Source organism: Gnatocerus cornutus, chromosome 1 (genome assembly GCF_029298725.1).
Source record: "Gnatocerus cornutus isolate USDA-ARS CGAHR chromosome 1, icGnaCorn1.1, whole genome shotgun sequence".
Lineage (NCBI taxonomy): Eukaryota > Metazoa > Arthropoda > Insecta > Coleoptera > Tenebrionidae > Gnatocerus > Gnatocerus cornutus.
In genome coordinates, this window is record NC_142233.1 from 26,668,716 (window position 1) to 26,693,654 (window position 24,939).

The following is a 24,939-nucleotide window of genomic DNA, read 5'->3' on the forward strand; positions in this document are numbered from 1 at the left end:
TATAAGATTCCGTGGTCAGAATTAAAAAAGTTACATTACTATGTATACGCCAATTTTCTTAATGTACTTTTTCTAAAAGATCTAAACCATTATTCCACTTGTAAAAATTAAAATGATTTTCCCGAATTTTTATTGCGAAACACCAAGACTAATATTGTTTTGATGGTGAAGTAATATCTAGTCGTCTCAATGTATGTATCTCCATTGTTTTTATTGTTGATTAAATGCACATTTAACATTTTTAGAGGTAATTGCACTTATTTATTTTAGGAACCCGGAATTTTACTTCGTTTATTAAAAATGATTTGCAGTCAATATTCTTCAAGCCTTTTTTAGTTGAAAATTCCAAGTCCTATTTATCACACATTACGAAACATGCGGTGGAACAAGAATGATAGGAAACTGAATCGTTATGATATAATGATAAAATATAAATTACACACAACCTGAAAACATCGTTTGTGTTATCACTTGATGCATAGTTTGAATTTACAAAAATGCATAGCATGAAATCCAAGTTATACAAGTTATTTTTACACTATCAAGGCAACCGGTCTCAACATTTTAAGCAGTCTTTAACATTTAAAATATACATTTTAGTGATACATTTATGCACAAAATAAAAATAACACACAAAAAGCAACACTACTATCGTTAGGGACGGTTTTAAGGAATTAATACATCATTTAAAAGAAAAAGATAAAACAAACATAAAAACAGAATATAACATTTAATATAAGAAATATAAATAAAATTAACAAAGTAAACCATAAAAAATCCTTAGTTTAGTACATTATAGGCTTATCTTTTGTTTGGTTTTTAACATAAGCGGTAAACCTCTTTAAAAATTTGGGGTACTCTCGTTTATAAACCGCTCGAAGAACCGACGCAGGGGCCCAGCCACCAGGATTCACTGAAACATTTCAACGTTTTATCCCACTTTTAACAAGACTTTATCAACTTACCCACTGAACAATAAGTAATTTTACAAGAAAGGTCATCTCTAGTAACCGGGGCTCCATCTTTTGGGGGATCTATTCGAGTTTGACATAAGAGACAAACAGTGAGGAATATCCTTACACATTTACCAGCGTTGGCCTGAGATTTAAATTTAGTCATTTAACTTAATTGCTACAGAATCACTTACCGGATGATCTGGGTGTTCTGTGGAATTATTAACGACAGTCCAAAGATCCGGACCGTCTCTATCTTGGTCATCTGTTAATCGCCTCATGTGCGACCAAAATACAGTATCTCTTTGACTTGTAGGCCATATTCTTTTATGAGTTTGATGAAATATTAGAGTATCTTCACAAATGGTTTCTATCACGTCCATATGTTCTAAAGTTGCTGCAAAAAAATTTGTAACAATGTCGAGACATCCGCTTTTACTTACTTTCCCAGTCGTATCGAAATTGTGGACTAAAAAAATAATGACACAGTTCATGTCCTGTAATACCCTTAACTACGTGCACAGCCTTTAGAGGGTCGACGACCATCCCATCTATTTCTTCTTCTCTTCTGTACATTCTCATCTCCCCGTCTTCTGCGAATAGTTGCCATCCGGTTCCGCATTCGCCGACTCCCAGCTTGGCCATAGTAACTTGTTGGCTGACGAGTCTCTCGATCTAAATTCAACGAATTGATTTAAGTAAATTGATAGTTTTAATTTACCTCAGGCCATAGACGATGGGCGCTTGCAGGTGATGTTGGAGGTGGTGTGACAGGAATCAGCTGACCAGTCTTCAACTTGTCCCGTAATTCCTGCTCTTCTTCCATCTTATCTAAACCGGATTCGACGGCATCGTAAAATTCATCGTCGGCCAATACGCTATGCGGCCCTTCCTGCAAAGCAAACATTTATAAAAATAAATGAATACTATAAACTAAACAAAATGCCATTATTCCGTTGGTTAAGACCCCAGCGGACATTTTCCTTGACTCACTCTATACTGTACATAAAATTCTGTTTATAGAATATCGCTGATAACTACATTCTTAGGTCAAACGATAAAGCATATAGAAAGATATTATTAATTATGTAAGCATAGTACCTCAAACATATTAAATTGTGTTGACTCTTTAATGGAAAAGTTTCCAAAGAACTTTTTTCGTGAAAAAGCGGTTTGAACACTACATATTAACCATCTTTAACAAGGTTATTGCACAGGTAACGAAATTTATAATGAGGTAAACATTCATTGTGTTTGTTATATCACAGTTTTTGTAAAATAATACGAAACATTTTTGATAACAACGCCAAACTGATTAGTTCCAACTATTTTTCATTGTGGATTTACTTTGAGATTATTAAAATTGTGGAAATACTAATTTCATTATGTAGGGTCAGGAAAATGACGTAGTGTTGTTCAGGGGTGATTGAACTACAAGTAGAGACATTTTCCTGGCAAGTCATGATGGTATTACCCATTTACGAAAATTTCGCGTTTAAACTGTCAAGATATTGTTTCTGGAGTAACATCACTCACGCCAAAGAATAGCTATTTATGGTATAAGTGAATAAAGACTAATTTTATCTATGTATAACATATAATTTTTTTCCAATTTCATAGGATTAAAAAAAATAGTGCTTAAGTACTTCTAAACTAATTTTGATTTCTCGGCAATATATTGAACTGGGCACCGCAACTGTAGTTTCGTTCAGAATATCTTTGGAGATGCTTTCTTTGGTTATTTATCATTTCAAACACATTTTCAGCCTATAATTCGGTAATTTGCAAAATTTTACAAAGAAGTAACGAAAACCTTTTAATAGTAGTGCAAATTTTAATTTTTAATTCTTTTATTTCTTTATTCGCGTAGTCAACAGCAGTGTAAACGTGTGGCTGTAAACGTTTTATGCATCTATTTGATAATTGTTTTAATAGTGCAATTTATTATACAAAAGAAGCATTTTATTAATAGGAGTTGCAAAAACTCAACTTTTTTGTAGGAAAATTAGCAGAGAAACACCATTTCCGTAAAGTCGATTGCGTGGTCATCGCAATACGTATTTGCCGGTGTTATTTTTGACGAAAGAGTATTGAAAATTTTTTCCGTCGTAGGCAGGAAACCATAAACTTTTCCTATCAACTTAGTTTCGTAACTCACATAAATGGATCAGAGGAAAATATATGACAACATTGAAGACTGAATTTCAAGAAAAGCCCAATATAAATTTCCACAATAAATTGTGTAAGTAACATGTAATTAATACTGATCCATATCGATACTGAAATGCTATCCACTGATCTAATTTTCAAAACACTTTTTTTTTATTTCTGGCGTTATTTGATATTTTCTTTGATTCGAAGTCCACTTTATTTCCATGTGCATATTATATTTTTGTCATTAAAATTTTAATAAAAATAAATAATTACTACTCCATTATTGAAAAGATAAAAAACGTGCTATTTGCAAAAAATAAACGCACTCCGCATTTACTGTATGATTGCACCGCACATTACACAATTTTGCGCTAGTGGTGTTCTTTTACATCGAATGAATCTTTTATTCCAAGCTTTAATTAAATTTTCGCGAAATTGCACATTTCATCGCCATCGCAATTATCCACTTCTCTTCTAATTGTGTACACGTATAATTTTGATAAGCTTACATGTTTCGATTTCTGCCGCTTCAAAATCGCATCCTTCAGCTTCATTACGGAATTTAAACCACTTATCAAAACAACACAACACCAGACAAACCACAAACGCGCACTGTGAGCTACTACAAAATTGCGTTACGCTACTGTATTATTTGTCACACAAAGCACGTCTATTTTGTATGACTAATCATTATTCATGAAATGAATGAAATGCTGATGGTTTCGTCATCCGTTTCCTAAAATCCTACACATGTCTACGCATCAAAGTAGAGCGCATTAATAACTAAACGATATTGATGGCATTTATGAGTGGTTTAAAATTATTATGACTATTGAACTTGACACAATCCATGTAATTATATGATAGACGCGAATGCAATTTACTTGGTATTGTTAATGAAAAAAGAACACAGCTTTACATTTTGAATGGAGATTTTCTTGAAAAAGGTTCGAATGTTTCGCCACATGGATTTAATTTTGCCACAATTCACGAAATGTCAAATGGTGACAGGTCAAAATTACCTCCAAATCAGGACCAGACGGGATGATTCTGGTTTTTTGTAGTTGAGCGAAGTAGCTTTTTGCAAGGTTTTCACTTCGCTTCCTTCGCTCGATTTCCTTCTCTAGTCTGCTACGCCATGATTCTTCCCTTTGGGCCACCAGATCAGCGCAATGCTCCAAGGTGTCCAAAACTGCAGCTGTTGTGGTTTTAAATGTTATCGCTTCACCTTTAAAGTCAATAACGGGTAGTTTTTCTACAAGAATAAAAAACATTAGAAAAACGATGTGGTTTCAAGTTCATACGCACCTTTATTAGAGGTACTTTGAGTCTCATTATCCACACAGTAATCAAAATACGTCTGTAAAGTTTCAATTTGTCGGCACAGTATATCCTTAAAAGTGTCCAATTCGGCAAGTTTCTCACGTAGATTGCGAGATGATCGCTTAAAACTACTTCCAGAAGCTGTGCTGTATGTGTTTGATTGTAGGCTGACTGTAGAGCCATGACGCTTTAAGCTGTTTTCAGAGCCCGTAACATATCCAGACTCCGACTGAAAAAAGAGGTCAGGTTCAAAAATACAGTCCATTTTGAAAGGCAGATTTTATTGTCAAGATGCCCAATATTAAAACTCGGGATACTTGACAAAAATAGACTCAAGTGTAGTAAAATAAATAAAAACTAAAAAAATTATAGTAAAATTAGTCAAAGTTAAATTCGGAACTGAATATTGTTTATTTTCTCAAAATGAGTCTTTAACAACTAATAAAACTGAAATGTGGTGCGGGGTCATTAGCCATAAAGCTTAGCGGTCGAACATAAATATTGACCACAGTTCAAAATCTTTTGGGATAAACTCAACCGTTTTTCGTTTAAATCATTTTTTTAGACAATTATGTAAGTTAGTCCTTCCTTAAACCCAATTTATAAAATTTGTTGTTCCAAAATTACTGCAGGAACAGGAAAAGTGCCAAAAATACACAATTGCATCAATGTACTTTTAATAATTAATAGATTAATAGATTAATAGATTTTATATACATATTTTTATTTCTCCTTCAACGTCTAAACAAAACAAATTGTACCAATGTAACAAACACATTTTGCAAGTATTGACTGGTATAGACTATAATCTAGATTTTATTACCAAACTTGGCGTACTTTAACAATATTATTAATCGATTTTTATTTTTATCTTTCTTGCAACTTCTCAATAAACATTGCATGACTTATAAAATTAATCTTTAATTTCCACGTGAAGACAGCGAACATATAGAGATTGTGGAATTTTAAACAAACTTGAAGTTTGACATGTTTACGAATTTTTCAAACTATTAAAACAGTAAATGACTTTCATGACTCAACTTCTATCTGCGCTTATGTTTAATGTAAGAATAGAAGAAATAGAGCAATTATTGTTCCTAAATTTATGTGAATTAGATTCGACCTTGACATAAATGGATTGGTAAAACCTTGAATTTAGATTTTTTTTTTCGTTACCAAAATACTAAAAAACTTTAAGGTGTTACGGAATTGAATCATTTTAATAAATCTAACTAATTTTACCATATTTCAGTTGATGTTGTCTTCCTCTTTACAGGCAAAGGGTTAACAACCCCAAATTCAAATTCGTTATCATTTATTAAATTAAGGTTATTAATTAAGATAATTAGAGTTATTTGCGATGTTATCTATGTACACTATCACGAACGAAATTAAAATGAATAAATGATAACCTTCTGAACATGAAAATTAATTTCACATATCTTTATTAAGTGATCTTGAACTCTTATTCAAAACTCATGGGGCCACCATAATAAAATGTGACTTAATTGTAATTTGTAAAGAATTGATTGGTGAATTCTTCACTGTTATTAGGTTTGATGAAAATTGAACCTACCTGAGAATCATCCAAACAAAGTTTGAAATCGTTGCATATAATTTGAACGTCAACCCACTGCATTTTTAAGCTTTGTAACTAATGATATGGAGGATGTTACACCCACTGTCTACATGGATTATTGAAACCGTAATATTTTTAGAAACACCATGTGTGGCATACATATTTTCAGCAGAAATATTTATCTTATTTGACATAAAAATCGAACGTTTGTACTCAGAATTGAATAATACGATTGGAGTGGGTTTGGTGCTTCTGAAAGATTCACATGTAAGGAAGTTTAGCTACTATATTTCGACACTAACAACATTGAATTTCCACGTACTGCGATTACATAAATTACCATTAAATAAATCGGCGAGTTTGTGATGTCTGTCTCTATTAGCAATCCCATGAAATGAAAAAAAAAACATTTGTTGACTGTGTAATTGGAAATTAAAAACTGACAAGTCAAACATTTAAAAATCTAATGAAAGATTTAATGGATTGCATATCATGTCGATCCTAAAATAGACATGCACTTAGTTCATTAAATATTTTACGTGCTGTTAAGTGCAAGTGAAGAACGAGACTGGTTTTCAATTCTGCAATTTTTAACTCTTTGAACAAAATTTAAGTGTTTGTTTATGATACTCTTTTAGCCTAATTTAAATGGCATTATAAGATAACGTTTATAATCCAAATCTAGTCAAATTAAGTGATCAAATGTGTGCTTAATTCTGATGTTGCGAAATCGTGTTAATTCCACGACAGTTTAGAATTGTTGCTTTAAATAATAACTTTTGTTCATCTAAAAAAGAATTGAGAATTATTCTGTTCTTTAGTTTGGGCCTTTCCGAGAAAGTCTTCTTTAGAAATTGTGCTCAAAACAGCGATCACATTCTCTTAAATGATCGCTTCATCATCAAATCAATTGATGCTTTCACGAATTCTTAAGTAATCACAAAAAATATGGGTAAATGTGATTTCCGGCCAAGACTATAAATGGTTAGTCGTAATAACATTTTTTTAGTTAAACACTGAAAAAGAACAAACTAAAATGAGGTGGCGCATTGTGTCAAAAACAAGTTTTTAAATTCAGATATTTTTTAAACTCGTGTTTCGTTATTCATTGCAATTCTAGATTTTATTTCATGCATAATTGAATCAAATTTAATCAATCAATTAATCTGAGATTACTCAGACCCTATTTTAACGTGATTACCGTTGTTGCTTTAAATTGTTCTATTATTATTTTTCACGGTAAGGTTATCTAAACTAATCTACGTTGTAAATGGCATTTGTCATGAAATTCGAACAATTGCAATTACCGAAAGCCTTGGATTTGCAAAACCATGTGCATTTCTAGCTGATTTGATACCAACTTGACAAATGTTCAAAGACCGAAAAACATGTTTCCTAATCGTTCTAAACTGGACGACCGATATAAATTTGTAGTAATTCCGGTACATATGGCACAGTTCCATTCATAAATTAAGGGGTTATAATTAGCCACTTGGCCTAACCCATCGTCAAAAATAACATAATTATTTACAAGTTGACTATTTTACTGCGCTTTTGATACAAATCATTTCCTACGAAACTGTAGTATGTACTATAATTGTCACTTGGCACATTTCTTATTCTGTTTATTTAGGAACTGTTTAAAGATTATGTATTATCGCCTATTATTTGTTGGTCAAAACAAAAGCGAGATATTGGAAGATGGACCACAAAAAACGCATCCTTATAACATTCCAAGAAAAGTATTTTTCAAGGGTAGCTGTTCAAGACTTGTTTTGGAATATAACTCAAAACAGAAATGAGATTGCACAAGGCAGGTGATGTAAAAGTAGCAAGAGAACAGAGAGAAACATTAAATAGGATGAAACACGAAGACAAGACAAAGCATAAACACTACATATAAAAAGATAAGAAAAAAGATCCATGGCAATAACTCAACATTTTTTTACTTATAGATGACTACTAAAATGACCTTATACATATTAATTAACTTAAAAAAATAATCATAATAAGTTTGAAGATATTAAATTAATGATATCCTCGTTTTAAACGAATTTAATAAAATTCACCCAAAAAACAACGTGAAGAGGCATGTAGCTACACATCTGATACTAAAATTGTTTGAAAAAGGACATGTCAGCGAAATATGGTCTTTTGTTGAAGAGAAACTGCGAGAATGCAAAGAGACCAAATACGGGCGAAACTAATTAAAACAGCTAATGCAGTCCTCGCCGCGTTGCTATTTCATTGCACAACATTTCGTCAAGGAAGAGTAAAAATTTGATTGAAGGTCGTTTCAAAACTAAACTCATTTCAATAGTCCGAATCTGTCTATCGACCAGTGGCGTAACTATATCGTTTGAGGCCCGTGGCAAATCCATCGGAGGGGGCTCTTTCTCTATTGATTTTTAAGAAGCCCTCTTTGACCAGGGGCCCTTTCGGCTCGGGGCCCGTGGCATTTTGCCGTCTTGCCACCCTATTGTTACGCCACTGCTATCGACTGTCTAATAATATTGATAAGGAAGTTTACTGACGGCTAGACGAATGATGAATATTGTTTGTGTCACATGAGGTTATGATGTTGGGAAACAGTTCAATGTGGTGCCAATATGTTTATTTATAGACAAATTTTTTACCTTTTGAATTAAATTGGTAAAAGTGTACCTGTTGAATTAAAAAATGCTGTCGGTTTCTCTCTATATATTTTTTCTCAACATTCGAAACTAATAAAAGGCTTCTAATGATACAAAACCATTTCCTAATACTGTAACACTGTAAGTGACGTTATGTTACCTCCGACTGTCAGAACGTCTAATTCAAACCAAGCCCAACGTTTTGATTGATTTTGTTTTTCAAGGATAACTAAATCTGAAAGTTTTGAATCATATTTTATGGTGGTATAATGGAGTCCGAAGATTTATAAAAAAAACCTGAGACGTTGAAAATTGGGACCAAGTCTCAGAATAAAAATAACAGTATATTAAAAAATTGGAATCCCAAACCTACAAACTGAAAGAATAAAAAATTTGATGGTATATCCTAATGCCACTGAAATACAGTCAAAACACCAATTCATTAAACATGAAATAATGTAAAAATTGCATGTGTTAATAAAAAACTCCAGATGGACCTGTTGTTACTTTTTAGTTTCAGGATAAAATTACAAGTAGCTATTAGCAAAGATAATGTGGGTTAGAGTTATGATTTTATTACACATATTTTCAAAGAAAAATCTAGTTTTTTAGAAAATTCTTGTTCAACAGAGAAAGACAAGCAAAAACCTAATCCATTTCCTGCATTATTATTTAATTCAAATTATATTTTATGATGTGTAGTCACATGGAGCAAAAGTGACTCATTCTGGCACCATATCTCAATAATAAAATCACATGACTGATATGAAAATAATTAGGGGCCATAGAGTTAATCAGACATAACAATGATCATTTAATTTAACCATGGAATGTTCTTAAAACTAAAAATTCATAATTCATGACTTGGTTTTTTATGAACGTTCAAAGGTGTAAGGTCGCCTCATTAGCTAATTGTGCAGTTATTTGAGGTTATGAGACATTTAAATGGCTAGAAACTAGTCTAATTGCGATTAAGAATGTTCTTTTACCTTATAAGATTCTAATGCATCAACCCAGATCTGTTTAGATTCAACAGAATCTGCTCGCAGATACCACACACAATCATTGACAGAGACATCAAATCTGCATTCATCAAATTCATGTGGCTGAAACAAACAGAAAAAAGTTAAACAATTCTCCTCGGTGCTTGTGATCATTTTATGATTATGAACAATTCTAACTAATAAAAATAATAATAAAAGAAAACATACTTTGATAACAGCTTTGGTAAGAGATAATGCTCCTCTACATCCATACCCGCTTTCCTGTTCACTTTTATAATAGGACAATGTTCCATTTTTCAAAACAATGTAACGATCTTGCCATCCATGAATATAATTAGTCCATTTACTTAACACACCTGCCAATTCCTCTTGGTTGTCGTTGTCGGAATCTTCACTGCTGTGTTCGTCGGCCATTCTAATATTGATGGACGCCGAATTTTAGTCAACACAACAGATTCAGGTCATATCATGTAAGTTCACGGAAATTCTGGAGAAGTGTACGATGAACACATTACAAACACTTCGTGCTATTTGTGGAATTATCAAATTGTTTTTATCATTATTACATTACTAAACCGAGGGGGCACTCAAGCAACATGCGCAATAAAAAATCGTTGGCCTTGAGAAAGGCGGAAAATTTGAATAAATGGGTCATAGCGTGGTGTATTGTTGGTCACATAACAATCAGATCTGTAAGAAATTGGAATATTACCTATATTAATTAAATCTTTTGTTTTTATTTTATTGTTACAACAAATTGTCGTTGTAAGTGCAACAAAGTCAGCTATTTCCAATTTTGCAGGAGCCAAAAAAGGCGAAAAAATGTTTTCTGATGAAACAGCACATTTTTCCAGTTACTTATTAGATTTGTTTCCCTGCAAAACGGAAGATTTCATTCCATTGCCTGAACAATTTTGAAGAGAAACCAATGCAAAAACCATAATCACAAAAATGCCCCAATGACTTATGTCATGTTGCACCCATAACGACGGAATTCAATTTTGATGTTATGCCTATGAAATAAAACCTGCCTTGAATTGTCACAAAATGCCAAGTAAGAGTAGTTAAATCATTGTAAGGATTATAAAGTTGATATTTTTAAATATGGTTGGCTTCCTAAAGTTCACTGATTACCAAATTTTACGTTTTCTTTGTTTCAGTGCTTTTTTTGGTGGATTCTGGTAAAACTAATCTAAAAATGACCATCATTTGACATAAACAATAAGTAAAATTGTGAAAATGATTTAGATGAGTTTTTCTAGGCTAAAAAAAATACAATGGGTCTTATGAATAAAAATATAGCATTTGCTAAAAGCAGAAGCTTAAAGCAAAAGCGACTACTTTGTAGAATTAAGTTAAAGCAAAAGTATTTGCTTCATTTAATATGAATAATCTTTTACTATTACTTTATAGCTTTTGCTTCTAACTATTTATAAAGAAGTCGCCATATCTATTTATTATCACTGACACTGCTTTTTGTCACCATGTAGATATAAAACGTTCTTAAAATACAAGAATTGTCCAAAAACTTATCTATTATGCTTGAAACTTTATTTCAACGTCTGTTTCGGGGTTTATTCTGCTGAAATCACATAGCAAATTGTGAACATGTTGTCTGATAGTGATGAAACCAGTGCTAGTGTTAGTGATGTACGTAGTACGTACACAAGTGAAGAAGATAGGCAAATAAAGTTTGTCAAGTTATTGGAACGATTTAAGATAATTTTGCAAAAATCTCAAGTGCCTTCTGTGAGAAGAGCAAAAAAAATAGCATTGAAACACATCAAGGATGAGTGGGAAAATGAAACTGGAAAACCTTTCACCGAGAAGCAGTTGGCCAAAAAAATCACTAATATGAAAGCAAAAATAAAAAATAAAACTGATATCAAAAGGACAGGAAACAAGAAAATAAAGTTGAACAAATGGGAAAAGGAATTTTATCATCTAATGGAAGGGGAGAAAAATCCAACATTGGGAAAAATTTAAGGTAAAAAATGGTTTTTTCAATCGTACTTTAATATTATATTATCTATATTTTTTTTAGGTGCTATTTGTGCCGGAACTTCATTTCTGGCAAGAGAAAAACGAGACACTGCGGAAGTTATTCCAAGCCAAACAACATCTAAAAAGCGTAAATATCTTCCAGAAACCGAAGAAACGAAAAAGCTCTCAACTCGTGAATTACAAAGGTTGGTTCTACTGGAACAATTAAGGCGCGATTCCACTTGCTTGGTCTAGCCCAGACCAGACCAGACATCCAAGATTTTGAGAGACGTTTTTATGATTCTTCAGTCCCTTTCTGCGTAGTCAGAGGTGCAATTGCATCCTAATGTTTTATCTTATGTTTTAAACACAGAAAGGGGCTGAAAAATTATAAAAACGTCTCTCAAATCTTGGATGTCTGGTCTGGTCTGGGCTAGACCAAGCAAGTGGAATCGCGCCTTTAGAATTAATTCGTTTAAAAAAACAAAAATTACAAGAGACATCGATCCAAGATACTGAAACTACCACTTTTTCTATAACACAAGACGCTGTTTCAAAATCTTTTTTCAATTTATAAAATATGCAAATTTAATGGTTTTTCTATTGATTTCCAATAATAATTATTATATTGACTGTAAATTAATAATACGCATACATTTATATATTTTTATAGAATACTTTATAATAAATTAATTTAAATTTCTTTCCATTATAATTCTTCCAAGCTCATTCCTTCTAAAAACACCCCTTCTTCTTATGTCGTCGTTCTCGTGCACAACTGCACCTGGATTTTCTTCAATTTCTTCTTCTATGGCATTATCTTCTTGTTGTTGTTCTTCTTCAAAATCCGGGTCTTTCAAATATTTTGCTGCGTTATGAAGAATTACACAGCAAACAATTAACTTGGGTAAATTTGGTAATTGAATACGAACTTAATATTGCAATACTTGAAACCTTTGCTTTAACTGACCAAAACATCTCTCAATGGTACATCGCTCTTTTTTTAACAATCTATTAAAACGCTTTTCTTGTTCATTACGTGGATTTCTAAACGGTGTCATAAACCACGGAGCTACGGCATAACCTTCATCGCCTAACAATACTGCACTTCCTCGATGTCGTTTTATTATTGAGCTTACTGCAGAATTTTTCCAAATGCGGCTATCATGGGTAGATCCTGGCCACTGAACGTCAATGCTTGTAAATTTTTCTGAACTATCACATGTAGCCTGAACGTTAAGGGTTGCTAAACCTTTTCTGTTAATATATTCATCCCCGTGATTTAATGGTTTACATATTTGAACATGTGTGCAGTCTACAGCTCCTACAGCGCATGGAAATTTTCTACTTTCTTGCCATTGTATTTTGGCCCTGTTTATTTCTTCCGAAGAGTTTGGAAATTTAATCCAAAGATCAGCTTTAGCAATAATTTTATCCATGACGAATGGAATAGTTTTTGATACGGTACTTTGTGTAACGCCTACATCTTCAGCAATTTGGAATCCTGGATCACCAATATATCTCAAAAATATTTTCATTTGTTGGACTGGACGCAAAGCACCACCTCTATTTTCATCATTTTCACCAATAAAATGGAGAGCTAACCAATTGATATATTCTAAATTAAATCGAAATAATGACCTCACATCACATTCCCGTGTACATCGTTGTTGTTTGTAGTGTTTTCTTTCACGAATATTATTAAGAAATAAGGCCATAATAGAATATTTTTAACAGCTGAAGTTTGCACACTAGGTGTCTTCACTTGAATTGAAGCAATTACTTTAATTTGAAGCAAATGTTCCATTTTATTCATACAGTTTACAGTAATTGCTTTTTTGATTTTGTTTCAAAAGCAATCGCTTTTCCTTCTAGCCAAAGCTATTCCTTTATTAATTTTTATTCATATATTGTAAAGCTTTTGCTTTAATTGTGTGTAGTAAAAGCTTCTACTACACTTTATTCATAAGACCCAATGAGTTTACCTTCCTAAATAGATAAATGTAATACAATCCAAGTGATACTTTATAACTTTTGTTAATAATAACATATTTTCAGGAAAACTGCGAACGTGTAGCTATATACATATGTAGTAATTAACACTACACCCTGTATACGCAAATTCAGCCGCCTTATTCAAGTCTATAGACAATTTTTTAAAAAACTGTTGTTGTGAGCCGTTAAAGTAAAGGTGCATGCTGCAAAAACATGTCAGGTAGCTAAGAACTTTACAAAAAGTTCAGCTACAGAGTAACGAAATATCCTAAAAACGCTGATTTTTAGAACGTAATTATTAAAAAATTATATAAAAGCTTATTAGTTCTAACAAATTCTTTTAGGAATAGACTAAGGCAAGTCAAAAGTTGAAAAAAAAATACTTTAAACATTTTTTTGTTGCATAGTGTTATCTATATAACTACCAAACGTCAAATTATGTGTGACTTAAATAAAACGGGTTGCTTATAGCTTCAATCAAAGACATGACAAATCAATTGGAAAATCACTGTTTTTGTTTAGCGGTTTATTTTTTTTTTTTTTCGGAAAAAAGACATTTTAGGAATTTCGATGGAAGTCACACCAGTTTCTGGTTTCTCCAATAAGTGGAACAATGTCTAAACAATAGAATATTTTTAGCAGAAATAAACAAAAATTGCACCATGTCTAGTGTAGGGGACACAGTATTTTCTATTCCGATTTTAATCTGGTAAAAATACTTCTTGAAGTATTCTTGAAGACGCGATCAAATCATTTTGGAGATCATTCTATTGACAATTTGACGTACAAATTACAGTCAATACTTTCAAAAGTGACAGTAATAATGAAATTTATAAAAGATGCTTTATACTTTATGACAATCAAATGACATTGGACTATAATATCCAAAATTAATTGGCCGCAACTGTATATGAACAATAATATCCCCTTAAAAGTTAATTTTTGTTTTCTTTTAAAAGTAATAGCGCCGTAAAGTTGATAACATTCAGCTTACCTATTTCTTTTAGAAATTTGTAGATAATTTTTTTTATTTATTTATAATACTTTCTCCCGAATACACGACCGTCAGTTCCTTCGTGACATACAGCCAATTAATAAATTTCTGACTTACTTCTTACGATTTTTTGCCACATTTGTGTTATAGCTATTTATTTGAGAAGGATATTGAGTAATTCATAATAAACGAGGACGTTACTTGTTAACGGTCTCAGTTCTTTTATGAATTAGTTAATATCCGTAGTAAATACAAAGCCTTATCGAAACATGAACGAAATTCGTAATGCTACCACACAACAGTTCTGCAAATTTCCAATTTTTGACATGAAACGGCAAGGAAAGCATTTCTCAAGATGTTCTATGTTACAATTATATTTACATTAATTGGAGATTTTCAGATTTTGGTCTTCGGAACTGCTACTGTAGATTGATGGCAACTATGCTATTATGAAACGATAACTATGCTATTATGAATCTATAATATTCATGTTTCGATAATAGCTATTTATTTGAGAAGGATATTAAGTAATTCATAATGAACGAGGACGTTACTTGTTAACGTCCGAGTTTTTTATGAATTACTTAATATCCGTAGTAAATACAAAGCTTTATCGAAACATGGACGAGGGTGGCAATGTTAACACTCAACAGTTCTGCAATATAAATAAATGCAGATCTTCAGAATGTTTTTAATTTTGGTCTTTGGAGTTGCTTTCGTTTGCTTAAAAACGTTGAATATTATGGATTAATGGCAACTGTGCTATTATGAGACGGTAACTATGCTATTATGAAACAGTAACTATGTTATTATGAATTATTTGTATCATCACTATTATGTATCTATTTACACGTAAGCATACAATGGTATTAGGTACATCTTAATGTTCATGTTTCGATAAAATTAGTTAATAAAACTTTTTGTTATAAAAGGATTGCATAATGCAGCTGCAAAAGTTAATTTTGCGGGACAGTGCATTTTTAAAATTCAAAATTTTTATACATATTTTACGCTCAGTTTTACAGCTTTGATTTTTTTAGCATTGTTTTAGAATTTATTATTTTCCACGTTTTGTTTTTAATTTCTTACATAACGTATAACTTTAGATTTCTAAATTTTTAATTTAAATCTTTATTAAAAACAATGAAGTAAAAATATTACCTACTGTTCAAAGGAAATAATGAAATTTGTTGATCAAATTACTGACCCGTTTTATTAGTAAGTAGTCATTTTATTTAAGCGGTATCTGTGGTCAAAAAGAGTGGTAAAATTTAACGAAATAGCAATGAGACTTGCGCAATTGCGAGACACAAATTTGAAAAGAAACTTATTAAAACTATTCAAAATATTATTAAAAAGTATTCAAAACTAAACTAAAATAAAATAAATTAAGCATGGCAGCTTTGGTGCATAAGAAAAGTGTTTCTGGTTGGCAAAAACTTAATTCACCCGCCACGCTCATTAATCAATCTATTTTTCACTCGTTAGAAAACTTTCACTTTTCTTTGCTTGTAAGAAGTAGAACAAGCTAAAATTAAACAAACTTACAATCAATTTTTTTCTTTAAAATACATAATTTGTCTAGGTACACTATTAAATTTTGGCCACCAGTTTTATGTTATGTCAAGAAAAGCTAATGTGAACAAACCATGCTTTAATGTCATTATGGTTGAAAACTTCAGTATTGACTGTTTATGAGGAACATAAAGGTCATTTCACTTTTGACGGTAGACAGCCTAAAATTTTATTGTTCTAGATAATATATTTGTATGCCAGTTACAATACTGGGTGGGCATTTTCAAACGCGTTGTTTGTGATTATTTTGTAATGAGCAATAATTGTGGTTTAATATTTCTTATAACAGAGGAATAAAAATATGTTTTTCACTGGTTCTTAAAAAAATTTTTTAAAAAATTACTTAATCAAAAATGCTAAAAAAAAATTAATTTTAAAGCGAATTTAAAAAACAAAATAATTCAGGTTCCAAAACTGTAGAAATTCTACAAATAATCTAATCCATTTCAATAATCTACATCCATACAAAAAAATTAAATATAAAAATAGTGCAAATGAAACAAATTTTTCCTACGACCCCATATGAAAGTGGCATTTTCTACACGGTTAAATGACTCCGAAAGTTGATGATTTCGTACATCTATTTACGAAAGTAAAAGTCACTAATGAGATATGATATGAACAGAACTGTCAAAATTAACATTTAGTTTGAAATACAAATGTAACTTTTGAATTTTTGTCTTAAATATGTAGACGATTCACTGTAAAACAACATGCATAATGATAAAAATAAGTTGGTTAAGTCGTTTTTGACAAATCAGTTTTGCCAGGTCTGTGCGGATATATTCATATCACACTAGAGACTTTTACTTTCGTAAATAGATGTACAGAAACATCAACCATCTAACTATGTGGAATACGTCACTTTTATATAAGGTTGTAGAAAAATGAATTTTTAGAATAGATAAAAAATGACCTATTGTCAAAACTTATGGTGTCTTCCTGATGATGAAAGGTCGTAGGAAAAATAATATACATAACTCGTCGGAAAGTGTCTTTCTTGCACTCGTGTAATATATGCACTCAGCTGGCGCGTAGGTACTTTCAGATTAGTGCAAAATTGGTCACTTTCCGTACTTGTTATGTAAACATCTATTGAGTGTCTTTTTATCCGACCATTTTTTTCATTGTTTTTTCTATTTTTTAAGTATTAAATATTCATTAATATGCACGATCAATTTCATGAAGCACTTAATGTAAAAAAAGTGAAATGCTTTTCAAAGTTTCAAAATCCATATGACTTCCATGAGTTCTGTAGAACTATGCAGTTGAACGTAAGCTTAGCGCTAAAGGACATCTTCCATTTTGTAAAGTTTAATCAGAGAAGTCTGTTTTTGTGGCAAAAGCGGTGGTGTGGCGGCGGGGCGGCGGTATCTCACGGTAGGGGATTAAAACAGTTGGCGGGCGATGCGACATGGTTTCGACATTACTGTGATTGCTAGGGACGCGGACGTCTCTGACGTCGGTTGCCCACATATCTGTTGCAGGCATTGGTGCTTTATAATAGCTATTCCTTTTCTTTTTAACTTGTTATAGGAATTGCTTTGATAAGATATTCATATTAAAATTTATGTAATAATCCCAAACAATGTTAGAATGTTCACGAATGTTAACTTCAAGCTTTTTATAAGTAAGTATAAAATAACTGACCAAAACAGGCCGATAATAATTCGAGAAATCTACTTATAAGAGTCAGGAGTAGTTTTTATTAATATGCCAGAATGTTTATCACTTTATCAGTCGATACTTGGGGAGTATTTAGTATGTGGTACCATAGGTCTTTTCCAATCACCTCGTAAAGAAATTCAAGGGGTCGTTGGCAATCAGGGCTTAACTTTCTCCCTCTTCCGAAGCCATCAGAAACGATTTAGGACAAGTGATTGCTTAGCGGCAAATAGTATAACTTGAGTTACGGGGTTGTATTGTATTTATCGCGTAGAACCATTTCGTGATTGCCCAGATTCGAAAGACTTTTATGAGCGACGGGGGAAAATGTGATGATTGATTTAGGATTAACGATAGAATGAAGAAATAAATTGGTATTTGTGTCGATTTTGTTTTATAGGTGATCTAAAGCTGCACACGAAATAACAGTTAGATCAATAATAAAAGTTGTTGTTAGTTGCCATAAAATTTTTGTTGTTTTTTTATTTTATCAGCTTATCTCGTTTCATTCACAATTTTTCTAATTGACTTATTATTATTATTGTGGGCAGTAACTAGGGCCTACAAAAAATATTTTTATTGATCATACAGAATGTAAATTTACGAGGAAAGTTGCAACGACGATAAAAACGTTTTTGTATAATGAAGTCGACAATCGGCAAAGTGAGGCGTCGTCGACCGATGGGGTCAGTGGACACAGATCCGCACTATCTTTGATTAACATTACGGTTACACCACGGTGATGCATTGCGCCACCGACGCCTGCTCTAGCTCATTTCTATGTGCATTTTGATAGGGTGCCCCATCCATCTCATTCGAAGGTGGCCATCTAGGACTTTATCAAATTGTATGTATACTCGTATGTACGTGATATTCGTGACGATGAATTTTAATATGCGATTACGTAACACACGAGAGGAATAGAAAGCAAGTGTTGAACAGATTTGATCTGGAAATTGCTTGGAACTGTTGTACATACAGTTGCGGGTACGGGCATTGATGTCATTTATGGCAGTTCTTTATAACCTTTTGCCATCTTTAGCTTTTTCAGAATTACTTTGAACATTACTCATACATATCCTGAATTCAAAAATTTATTTTTTTAATTTACAATGTAAACGTATTTTGGTGTTTTTTTTTCTGGAATTTTCGAAGCTACATATAATCTCTAGAATTATAGCACATAAAAAATGTGGTTTTTGTCATTGTTTTTCTTTTACTGTTATTGCTTAAGAATCCGCAATTACATACTCCAAAATCAAAAATTATTTTTTTTCAATTTACAATGTAACATAAATCATTTTCGGTGGATATCTTTTCTGAAATTTTTAGAGCTTCATATTTCCGGAATTTTCACACATAGAAGGATGTGGTTTTTGCCATCATTTTCTCACACTTTTATAGCTAAGAATCCGATCTTACATATCCAAAAATCAACTTTTTGGAAAATTTAACAAAATGTACCTAAATGTATTTGAACTTCAAGTAAAATCCTAATCAGTAATCATAATTTTTGTACATCAACAAAAAACTTAATTAGACGCAATTAAAGTTTCGAAATATGTAGTACTTATATTAAAGAACGTGTTTTATAATGGTCAATTTGGTGCACGAGTTCCCGGTGTGCATGTGTATGGGACGAGTGCACGAATACCATTATAAAACAAGTCCTTTATACTATTTTTTCAAATTTGCACCCTTTTTTTAATAAAAAATTTAAATTTTCCAATTCTAAGAGTTTTTGTGTTACACGATTGGTAATGGTTTTGTAACCACGACTTGCCATTTGATTTTCAAATTTAATTTAAAATTTGACGTTGATTGAGTTTTATTGTCACTGAATTTTGACATAACGTAACCTAACCTCACAGCCAGTATTCATATCTATTATATTTAGGTACAATTATTGTTGGCCGCAAAGGGCAATTCAATTATATTGATACATTTTTCATTCACGCAGCAATTTATTAAACACGAATCGTAAAATCCAAATTGACCAAGAACTAGACAGGAAACAGGTGACAGTCAGACTAATTAGTTCTGCCAATTCTTAAAAAAAAAATTTCTACTTTGAGTTCTTTTATAAATAGATATCTATAAACGACTCCAAATTGAGTACTCTAATGGACCTTTTGACCACCCCTTGTAAACCTACCGATTTGATAAATATTTGGCTAGTTAATGGATTTCGAAATGTCCTTTCAAATAATATAACGCAACTACTGTAGTAAACATCGTTTTCATCCCGAAAAAACTTCGTAAAAACCACGCAAAAAAAATCTATGTATTTTGGTCTATATCTACTTTATTTGTAATGCAAATCTTCGTTTATGGTGAAAATAACTAAATTAGTAAGCAATTGATGAATTTTTAAATAGTTTTAATCATACATAACTACGACACATAAAACCGCATCCGGTTTTCACCATTGTTTCTCTCGCAGTTGTGGTCTTTCGTATTCCGAATTCCATTTTTTTTGCAATGTAGATCTACCCACAGACACTACGCTCAAAAGTATTTGCCCACTTAGAAATATTATTAATTCTTTTGCGATTTCGCGGTTATTTCTGCTGATTCTGTGGTAAGCGATAATCATTGCACGCGTTTCCACACCTAACTTAACTTTCTTCACCATTTCTGTACAAAACTGTCACTATTTTTTTGAGAAAAAACTTGAAGAACAATAAACTTCCGCAACCAAAAATTAAAGAAGTTTTGTTGTCAAACACCTTCACGATATTAAAAAAACGGTAAACGACAATCAACACTTTCGTTTTTACATTTATAGACTGATGGATTGTGAAAATATGAGAAACGATAACTTTTTCAAAATTTCTAAAAGTACATTAAAAAACAAAAAAATTGATATTTTCTAAAAAATCAAAAAAAGAAAAAAATTGCGGTTAGCATCGATGGAGTATATAAACATGAAAACAAAAAACGCCAAACAAAAGCGGAAGAAAGAAATTATTTTGGAGTTACTTAAAAAAATGTTAGTGGGCATATACTTTTGAATGGGACTGTAATTATATTTCGGTAGATATTTATTCCGAAATTTTCGGTGTTCCATATCTACGAAACTACGATAGGTAGAGAGATTTGGCTTTGCCATTGTTTTTCTCACACTCCGTTACATATCTTAAATATCCCAAATTGGAAAATTAATTACAAAAAAAATCCGGCTCTAATTTCGGTCGATATCTAGCTTATTTGTGGAGAAAACTGTTGTTGATAATTATTAGACGCAAAATTTTAAGCAGAAACTGCTAATTTTTACCTAATTTTAAGTTTTTTACTCCATAAAACCTCTACGACAGAAAGAAAGATGCTTTTTTTGCCATCGTTTTTCTCGTACTTCTGTTGTTGAGAATCAGGTCCTAAATACTTATTTTGAATTCAATTTTTTTTTTGAAAATTTTTTACTTTATTAAACTTCCCTCGCAGACTACTTGATTTACCGATCTGAGATTTAGTCAGTTGATAGATGTAGAGCTGCGATTTCGATTGATAATCCAAGTGTATTAAACGTCCAGTTTTTGTCCAGGAAAAGCTCCTTAAAAATGACCTCAAAAACATCCTCTCAAAATCTGCTAGTGTTTCGGTCAATATCTAGTGTTACTCAGAATTTTACACAGAATCCAAATTTTGAAGCTCTGAAATTGTTTTTAGCGATCGTTTTTATTGAATTCCATGTGCCAAGAATGCGATCTTACTTATGAAGTTATTGATAGTTACTCATCCTATGCAGAATTTCACGCATGAATAATAATTTCTTTAAAAAACTTAATGTATGTATTTCGGACAGCAAATTTAGTTAAACAATTATAAATATGTATACACCAGCAAAATGAACTTAAAAACAGTGCGTTCCTTTGGGTGTCCGACTTCCGACACATCCTGTATAACAAATATGGATTGCTAGTAATCATATAAACTGCAACTACAATCAAAGTTAACCTACTCTGAATATAAAGGCGTAGTTAGTGCGAAGAAACTTTTGGAATTTTAAACGTGTGGGGTGCAGTAGGTGGTTAGTACGACGCTTCGCTTGAAAGAAGTGCAGGAGTGAATGCTTGCTGAGTTCGTGATTGAATTACCGGGTCAAATAAAATCAGGCACAAATTGGATCAGGCGTAAAGAGATTGTCACCCATTACTATCACATTCAATTCCGCGATTCTACCAGTAACTCATTTGCCAATTTATTCATTCAACAGGATTTTCTTTTATAATGAAAACAAAGAAAGAAATTCAAAGAAAATTACAATTACAATAGAAACTTTCCCGATGAGTATGAACTACTAGTTAGGTACCTATATGGGAAAAAATAGTTTCTAAAATATAACTCGTTCAAGGTAAGGAAAACAACTTTCGTTAAAAAGTAGTAAACCACTCAGAAAGCCCCACATACAGTTGTAAGTAACTCTTAAAATAAGAACGAGATTTCGTGGTGTTGTCTTCATTTACGCATTATTGGCCTCATTACCTCTTTGTTAAAACACAAAATCGATAGCAGCACTGTCGACAATTAGATTTATAGTTTAGCTTTGTTCAAAAATCATGACAAAATCAGATTTACGCGATGAAAATTAACTTGTGAGTATGAAATTCCACCCTAGCATTCTGTTAATAATAAGTCAATTGAAATCAAAATGAACAGCCTCGGTGGTGGAGACGCGGAGGTGTTTGAACAAAGGAGAAGCGAAGTGGTAGATTCTCGGCTTGTTGCTTTGATTCGATGTGAAGTTCCCCTAATTTACATTCCAAGCTTGTTCTGGCACCAGTCAATAATTGGCAGCGAAGAGGGAGCTACTGTTATCGCTTTTCGGCTAAAGTTGTTCATTTTTAAAATCACTACCTTCCTGCTTTTCAAATGGTTATTGATATTGATTGGAAAGCGGTCACACAACATTATCTTCACATGTAGATATGTTTATGACGTATGTCAAAACAAAATAATCAAACAATACGTATGAGACTCGTGTTCACAGACTATGTCAACAGACAGAACCGCCCCTTACACAATAATAAAACATACTAGACTGCACCTCCCGTAAAACACTGCTTTCGATAAGTCATCTCTGTTGTTTGCATTGTATTGGCTTAAGTTTGCTGAGAGATAGAATATTTGACGTTATTAAAATTCTTGTATCTTCGCACCAGGTGGTAGAGCTTGCAGATGACGTACTATCTATTAACGACTATTGTTCCCTGTAACTTACTTTGATTTGACTATTATGAGTCACGTGCAGAATATTTTTCGTTCAATATTAATTTGTTGGGCTTGACCAAATATTGAAGGGTCCTTGTATAAGGTGGAACATCTAAGCCTTTCCATTATCTTTGTTATTTACGTAAGGATTTCAATGAAATTTAAAACCAAGGTAACTAAGAAGGTAAAGATTGATTTGGTCCTGCAGACGACATCTTTTTTTCAAAAACGTTTTTCTTATTTATCTTAATTGAATCATTTAAAATCAAACTTGTCTTATAAAGCGTCAATAATAACACACGTTCGTTGAAGATCAATCTGGCAGGACCAATTTCGAAGAATAAGAACAAAAACTAAGTTAACATTTCTAAAAGCTACAAAATTAAAATCAAATTTGGACATTCTTGACATTATTTGTTTCAATCTATCGTTTTTAACATTTCTCAGTTGAGGTTATTGTCTGATTAAAATTAATTTCTACTTTCAGAAGACTATGATTCATTTCGTTCTATTGAAAATTATTGCACAGAAACCGTTAGAATGTGTAGAAATTAAAACTTGTCAAAAAGCAGAGTGCACAAAATTAACGCTTTTATTGTTATTTCAAAGGTATCATTTCAAGAAAACTCTTTAACAGCGAAATCGGCTAAATTACTCAACCGGAAACAATTTTTGGTAGATGGATGTAATTGTTTATAATTTACGTGATAGTCAACAGTCTGAATAAATTTACCGAATAAAAACTGGACTAAAATTGCATTTTTAACTCTTATTAAATAGCTTAATTAATATAAAATTTAGCCTCGCGTATTCAATAATCTTCGTTTTACATTTTATTAAAATCCGTTCACAACTGATAAAGATACTATTAGGCAAAAAAGTCTTAGGTGAGTCACCTATCGAAATTACTAATATTTATTTTTCTACACAATTAAGAAATAAGTAAAGCTGCCTTTGTAACCGAAATTATTGTGCTAAATACGAGCTAACCACACTGCAATGTAATTTGTTAACAATAACTATCCAGTCCACAAGATATTACCAACCCAATGGGCAAATGTAATTGGAGATGTAAGCGATAGGGTCTCATTACCTACCCTAACTTCATTTCAAGTATAACTGCATCCTGTTTCCCTTAATGTGACAAAGCAAACATATACATACGAGTAGGTATGTGTTGTAATATTTTTATATTCGGTGCTTTATGCGAATGTGTTCAAACGCATTAAACCGCATGATCATATTTATTCGGTGGTTGAATTTTATTTTGTTTTATGCGGTTGCGGTTTCATTAAAATGTTTTTGAAATTTATTAATATAAAACACTATAAATTTATGGAAAAATAATTAAATTTGATTAATGCCATATTTCCAGACGTGTATACATAGTATAAAATAAAACCGATTTTTTGAAAGTAGGTACATACATTTGGGTTTTAAACCAATAGCAGTTCGCTCCTTTTTGTTATTTTTTCTACGAAAGTGTAGAAATACCGTGAACATATCTGACCGACACAATTTTTAGTCTTTCTTTCGAAAAATGCCTAACTTGTTTATTTTGGAGTCAAGAAAATACAGGAGATCTTATGGATATCTAAAGAGAATTTATCATAGTTGTTTCAGCAATGAAATTACTTCAAAAGATTTGTATTGATATCTTAAAATCAATATTACAGCGCTGTAAAAGTATACAGAACTCATCCAAATAGACCTGTTAACCTCACATTTCCTCTTGCACTCTGAGAATGAATCTGCGAAATTACATCAAAAACTGAATTTTGGACAATCAAGATTCGGGAATTCTAGATTACAATCGTAATTTGTATAATAATATTTGTGAAACCCTCTTGTGAATTTTAACCCACGCGAC

At 32.0% G+C, this 24,939-nt stretch overlaps 1 protein-coding gene across 1 annotated transcript; it reads right to left on the bottom strand.

Annotated features, from left to right (window-relative positions):
• Positions 1-713: 713 nt before the first annotated feature.
• cert (ceramide transfer protein) lies at positions 714-10,271 on the bottom strand. The gene is made up of 9 exons (XM_088043513.1): positions 9,854-10,271; positions 9,632-9,748; positions 4,416-4,659; positions 4,130-4,362; positions 1,675-1,845; positions 1,397-1,628; positions 1,148-1,350; positions 966-1,098; positions 714-913 (listed from the first exon to the last, which is right to left on the bottom strand). Exons 1-9 carry the CDS (start codon positions 10,058-10,060, stop codon positions 786-788), a joined length of 1,668 nt encoding a protein of 555 aa, XP_087899639.1. The 5' UTR covers positions 10,061-10,271; the 3' UTR covers positions 714-785.
• Between the last annotated feature and the right edge of the window lie 14,668 nt (positions 10,272-24,939).

What these genes read in the sequence shown, in the direction of transcription:
- cert (XM_088043513.1), bottom strand. Translation starts at nt 10,060, where the DNA reads ATGGCCGACGAACACAGCAGTGAAGATTCCGACAACGACAACCAAGAG. An exon ending in CAGAACACCCAGATCATCCG is followed by an intron (nt 1,099 to 1,147) that starts GTAAGTGATTCT and finishes TTTAAATCTCAG; the next exon opens with GCCAACGCTGGTAAATGTGT. An exon ending in AATTACTTATTGTTCAGTGG is followed by an intron (nt 914 to 965) that starts GTAAGTTGATAA and finishes GAAATGTTTCAG; the next exon opens with TGAATCCTGGTGGCTGGGCC.